Source organism: Gekko japonicus, unplaced genomic scaffold (genome assembly GCF_001447785.1).
Source record: "Gekko japonicus isolate JY-2015 unplaced genomic scaffold, Gekko_japonicus_V1.1 scaffold2908, whole genome shotgun sequence".
Lineage (NCBI taxonomy): Eukaryota > Metazoa > Chordata > Lepidosauria > Squamata > Gekkonidae > Gekko > Gekko japonicus.
The window spans coordinates 31,441-37,634 of NW_015165329.1; the positions used below are offsets into that span (position 1 = coordinate 31,441).

General features: G+C 46.1%; 1 protein-coding gene across 1 annotated transcript; it reads right to left on the reverse strand.

Annotated features, from left to right (window-relative positions):
• Positions 1 to 873, reverse strand: NAT1 (N-acetyltransferase 1 (arylamine N-acetyltransferase)). Its single transcript, XM_015410547.1, has one exon. It carries the CDS (start codon positions 871 to 873, stop codon positions 1 to 3), a length of 873 nt encoding a protein of 290 aa, XP_015266033.1.
• Positions 874 to 6,194: the final 5,321 nt, after the last annotated feature.

The following is a 6,194-nucleotide window of genomic DNA, read 5'->3' on the forward strand; positions in this document are numbered from 1 at the left end:
TTAGATTGTATAAATGCCTTTGATGTTGACAGGAACGAGTTTGTTCTCCAGACTGATGTTGAATTTCTCCTGCAGCGTTTTTTCCACCTCTTCGTCTGTCAGGGTGGCAAATTCCACCAGATCCATGTCCTCCTTGTAGTTGTAGGTGGTCTCGGACAGTGTCCACCCGATCAGAGCTCGGAATCCGTCAGCCGTTTGGAGGGTGCAAATGGATTTCTTTGTAAACAAGGATTCCGGGGAGGTCTGGAGGTAGGAGCATTGGAACTGAAAATCTTCCACTTTCCGGGGCTCGAGGCTGAACAAATAGATGTTTCTGCGCTCTCTCTTCTCCAACAGATCCGAATTGGAGAAGCTTTGGTTGGGAATATATTGCTTCCTTCTGATTTTCTCATAGTACCAAATGCCATTGTCTTCGGTGAAGCGAAATATCCCGGGGGTCTGCGGCTGGTCTTTGCCAGACACCAACTCCATCGGTTGCCACATTTGGTAGGAGACACCAAAGCCAGCATCTACAATGTAGGCTGCGCCCTCCACGACCACCTTCACGATAAGATGGGTCATGTGAGTGGCATAGACGTTCAGCTGCGGGTTGTAAACGTAGGCTCCCAAAATGGTCGTGTTGTACCCCAAGGTCTTCAAAACCCACGACAAGAGCTGGTTGTTCTCCATACACCAGCCTCCGCGCCTTTTCTTGACGATTTTGGTATAGACTTGAGCCAGATCCAAAGTAATGGTTTCCCCGCAATGGATGCTGAGGTTTTCGAACGGGACGGCTCGTATGTGGTGCTGGAAGATGGCCGTGAGGGTGGCCAGATCGCGTTTTTCGAGAGAGCCTTTGTAGCCAGTTCTTGCGAAATACTCTTCTAGGTTCATGTCTCCTGGAAGGCAGATGTTAAAGAAACTAATTTTTAAAAATGGCAGCGTGAAAAGGGGGCTTCTTACGACTTCCCGCTAGCACAGCCTGCAGTCTCTCTGAATTTTTTTTTTTAAAGCGTGTGACTTTAAAGAAGATTGCCTAGTTGAATCAGAGAAGCACAGGAAGAAGGATCTTTGGGTCTACTGCAATGTTCCCTCTAAGCTGTGGAGTCCTGTGAGCAAAAATTCTACTTGGTGAGCTACTGGCATTAAAGTTGTGAGCGAGCGATTTGGCCGCTGCATAAATTCGTTTGCTCTGGAGCCATCCCTTCCTGAGCTAAGACGGAAATGTGTGAGCCGGAGGCTATAAAACTGTGAGCTAGCTCACACTCACTCAGCTTAGAGGGAACACTGGTCTACTGAGTGATTGCTGAAGAACCTTCGTAAGACATCGGCACGTCACTCGTTTTTCAACCTGCTCTGAGCACTTTATGTTACAAACTGCTGCATGGAGCTGTACCTCCTTTAGCTCACATTCTGAATGGGATTTCCTTCTTCACCACTCAACTGTGAGCAGTGTTCCCTCTAAGCTGAGTTAGTGTGAGCCAGCTCGCAGTTTTTTAGCCTCCAGCTCACAGATTTTTGTTTTAGCTCAGGAAGGAGGGCTCCAGAGCAAACTAATATATGCAGTAGCCAAATCGCTCGCTCACAACTTTAATGCCGGCAGCTCACAGAGTAGAATTTCTGCTCACAAGACTCCACAGCTTAAAGGGAACATTGACTGTGAGTCTATCATATGCTAATTAAGGAATAGTCAAAACCTTGGATATCTGTTTCAGTACGAGGCCGAAGCTGATTATGGATCAGCAGCTCGGATTTGTTAATGTTTAGTACAGAAACTTCACATCTCTAAAGCCTGCAATATAATATTCAGTGTGGGAGTAGCAGAGATGTCAGGAGAGTATTTTGAAAGGCCTGTCCTCCGGCAATACTGTGACATTCTAAGCATTCTAGTCTAGTTCACATGACTTCTCTACATGTTTTGGATGACCTCTTAATCCTCTGCAAAAAAAAAAATGAGACTATTTTTAAAATGCCAACATATAGTTAATAATATACAAAACCACAGGAATGTAGTTCATTTTAAAATATTCTCATCGGTATGGCATTAAAAAACCCCCACAACTGGCTTCTCTCCCCTGTTTGATCCCAAATTGCCTCATCGCACCAACTAAAGTTTCATCAAGAAGACTGGCTTTTAATTAGGCTAATTAACCTTAAAGAGTTTCTTTTAAAAATATTTTTAAAGCTACTTACCAGTTGCAATATTTAAATGATGGCTCTGCTGGGATTTTACTGTATCCGTTGGCGGCAAAGCGTAGATTATTTGCTATAGTAATAAGTATACCAGGGAATTCTTCGGCTTCAGTTCTGAATCACCTTCATTCTTCAAACAGGCTCTGTTTTTTGGTGCTATTTGGAACTGGATCTTAAACGCCCCCCAAAGGACAAAGTCCATCTGAAATGTCTGCACATATCCCAGTTCCAGTGATCTGTGAACTGATTAAACTTTGGCTCTGAACATTTTAGTGGTGGCTTTATTTCCAGATGATTTAACAAGATTTCTTGAAGTTAATGCTGGAAAAAACAAAACCCCAAATACTTTCCTGTTCAGAGGGTACTTAGAATACATGAAAGACCCCAAGATTCTTCAGCTAGTTCTGTGCACTTCAAGAAGAAGAAGAGACTGAATTTATACCCCGCCGTTCACTACCCAAAGGAGTCTCAGAGCGGCTTACAAACTCCTTTCCCTTCCCCTCCCCACAACAGACACCCTGTGAGATGGGTGGGGCTGAGAGAGCTCTCACAGAAACTGCTCTTTTTCAAGGACAGCTCTTATCAGAACTATGGCTTGCCCAAGGTCATCCAGCCAGGTATAAGTGGAGGAGTGGGGAATCAAACCCGGTTCTCCCAGATTAGAGTCTGTGCACTTAACCACTACACCAAACCGGCGCACTTAACCACTACACCAAACTTCAAGGGGGTTCTAGCCTCACATGCACCGAAGGAGGAGGAGAAGAACCCTAGGTTTTTATACCCCACACTTCTCTACTTCAAGGGGTCTCAGAGCAGCTTACAATCGCCTTCCTCTCCCCACATTAGACTCCTTGTGAGGTAGGTGGGGCTGAGAGAATTCTGAGAGAACTGTGACTGGCCCAAGGACACCTAACAGGCTTCCTGTGGAGGAGGACTGGGGAATCAAACCCGTTTTTCCAGATTACAGTCTGTTGCTATTAACCACGGCACCACACTGGCTCTCTAAATGCCTTCGCTTACTTCATCATATGCTACACCACTCTTAACCACTATACCACATTGGCTTTCTGGAGCTGGTCCAGCATATATAACCAGCCAGCTTTGAAACGGAGGACAATTTCCCAAGGAGTTGATAATATACTTTTAGGAATCCCAGCTCCTGATTGGGAAATTCCTGGAGAGGTCCATCAGTGGCTATTAGCCACAAGGTATAGATAGGAGCTCTCAGGCTGGGGCAAGTGATGCACTGTATTCTTGGTGCTTGGGGGGGGCAACAGTGGGAGGGCTTCTAGTGTCCTGGCCCCACTGCTGGACCTCCTGATGGCACCTGGTATTTTTGGCCACTGTGTGACACAGAGTGTTGGGCTGGATGGGCCATTGGCCTGATCCAACATTGGCTTCTCTTATGTTCTTATGAGATTTGGGGGTGAAAGGGCAGGACAGACCTCCCCTCCAAAGCAGCCATTTTCTTGCTGGTCTGGCAGTCAGTTGTAATTCTGGGGGGTCCCCAAGTCCCACCGGGAGGCTGGCAACCTTATTTAAGACCATGACGTTCGAAGATTTTTTTAAAAAAAGCTTTGCAAACTAAATCTGAAGAGATCTCTGAATCTGACTTTAGATCCAAAAACAACCTGGGACCAGGAGGCTTTAAAGACTGCTTTCTCCCGCATGAACCTCCACATTAATTTGGCCTTGATCCGGACACTTCTACCATCTGATGCAACAGGGCCTTATTGGAAATTCCAAGCACTGAACCAGAGCCAGTGTGGTGTAGTGATTACAGCAGAGGTCCCCAACCTGGTGCCCACCTTAGGGACCCATGGGCACCATGTGCCCACTGATGCCTGTACTGATGCCGGCCAAGTGTTTTTTTAGAAAGTGGCCAAGGCCAAGTGGGGCTTTTGCCCAGCAAGGCTTTGTATTGGTCACTGGAGATTTGATTGGCTGTACAGATTTTTCCCAGTAGTCATGTATGGCTGCGAGAGTTGGACTATAAGGAAGGCCGAGCGCCGCAGAATAGATTCTTTTGAACTATGGTGCTGGAGAAGACTCGTGAGAGTCCCTTGGACTGCAAGGAGATCAAATCAGTCAATCCTAAAAGTAATAAACCCTGACTGTTCCATGGAAGGCCAGATAATGAAACTGAAGCTCAAATACTTTGGCCTCCCAATGAGAAGGGAGCACTCACTGGAGAAGACCCTGATGCTGGGAGAGATTGAAGGTCAAAGAAGACGGGGACGGCAAAGGATGAGATGGTTAGACAGTGTCATAGGTGCAACGAACATGAAATTGAGCCAACTTCAGAGGACGGTGGAAGACAGGAGGGCCTGGCGGGATCTGGTCCATGGGGTCGCGAAGAGTCGGACTCGACTCTGCGACTGAACAACAACAACAACTTCACCATCATAAGTGACAGCATCTGAACAATCTAGCCTTACAGATGGTGTCACTATCATGTAACTGTGACCAGTGTGGTCTAGCTGAGAGGCTGTTGGACTTTGATTAAACCACAAGGATGGTGTTCAGGTCCCAGCAAATCCCATTCACTCAGCTTCCATACTTTTCTAAACAGCTACAAGGAGTCCCCAATTCATCAAGATAATGCATTTCATAAATGTTGGAGGAACATATTCCTCTGTGGTAGACAGAAACATGACTGCAGTTTAGGGAGCTCAAGCAGTTCCTTTTTGTGCCCCCCCCCCTTCTTATTCCTCACAAACACCAGATATATTGTTATTACAGGGTGTAAGATGTCACCATAACAAATACTATTAATGCCTATACTTATTTATTTAGGTATTTCAACCCTGCCTTTCTCTCCAATGGGGACTAAGGATGCCAGCCATCAGCTGGCAGCCCCTAGGCACCTTTGGGGGTAGGAAAAATGTGACTGTTGTGTTTCAATGGTTGTAACTTGTTCCACTGTTGATGTTTAGAAGTTCGTTCAATTCGGGAGACTGCATGACATATTTTTCTAGAGTGTCCCCGGAGATGACTTTTCAGGGAGCACAAAGGACTACTAGGGGAAAGGAAAGATGGTAAAAATTGCTTCTATGTAATAGCTCCATCATGGAAGCCTTAGATACAACCCCATGTGTATAGTTGAATGAAGTTTAAAAAACTGGGTTGCCAATTCTAGATTGGGAAATTCCTGGAGATTTGGGATTGGAACCTGCGAACAGCAGATCTGGGTAGAGGTGGCACCTCTGCAGGGTATAATGCCATAGAGTCCACCCTCCAAAGAATACTTTTTCTCCAGGGGAACTGGTCTCTGTTGTCTGGAGATCAGTTGTACTTCTGGGAGATCTCCAGGCCACACCTGGAGGCTGGTAACTCTGTAGCGTACATAGTACCTTGAGTAAATCATATCGATGTTCACCAACATTAACATTTTAACACTGAGTCCTTGGGAATTTGTTAACACCAAATTTCAGACAAAGAGAAGAGAATTTGAAGCTGTAGAATACATTTTATTTAAGATATCCATCATTATCTTGCAGGGGGCAACACCTCACTTTCTCCTATATCCCCTTTGCCATCCTCTTTCCCACCTCCTGGCAACTCCAGTATCCTTACTTTTCCCTTCTGCCTTCACTGCAACTGTCTCTAAAGCTTCTGATATGTAGCTAATCACTATCATCCTTGGGTGCTTTCTGCCCAGCTGTTAAAAGGTAAAGGCAAAGGTTCCCTTGCTCAAAAGCCAGTCGAATCCGACTCTAGGGTTGTGGTGCTCATCTCCGTTTCAAAGCCGAAGGGCCAGCACTGTCCAAAGACGTTTCCGTGGTCATGTGGCTGGCATGACTAAACACCAAGGCGCACGGAACGCTGTTACCTTCCCACCGAACTGGTACCTATTTATCTACTTGCAATTTCTTGCTTTCTAACTGCTAGGTTGGCAGGAGCTGGAACTAGAGATGGGAGCTCACTCCGTCATGCGGCACACTCGGGTCTCGAACTGCTGAACTACCGACCTTCCACAGCCTGCAGTTCAGCGTCTTAACCACTTGAGCCACCGCAGCTGT

What these genes read in the sequence shown, in the direction of transcription:
- NAT1 (XM_015410547.1), bottom strand. Translation starts at nt 873, where the DNA reads ATGAACCTAGAAGAGTATTTCGCAAGAACTGGCTACAAAGGCTCTCTC.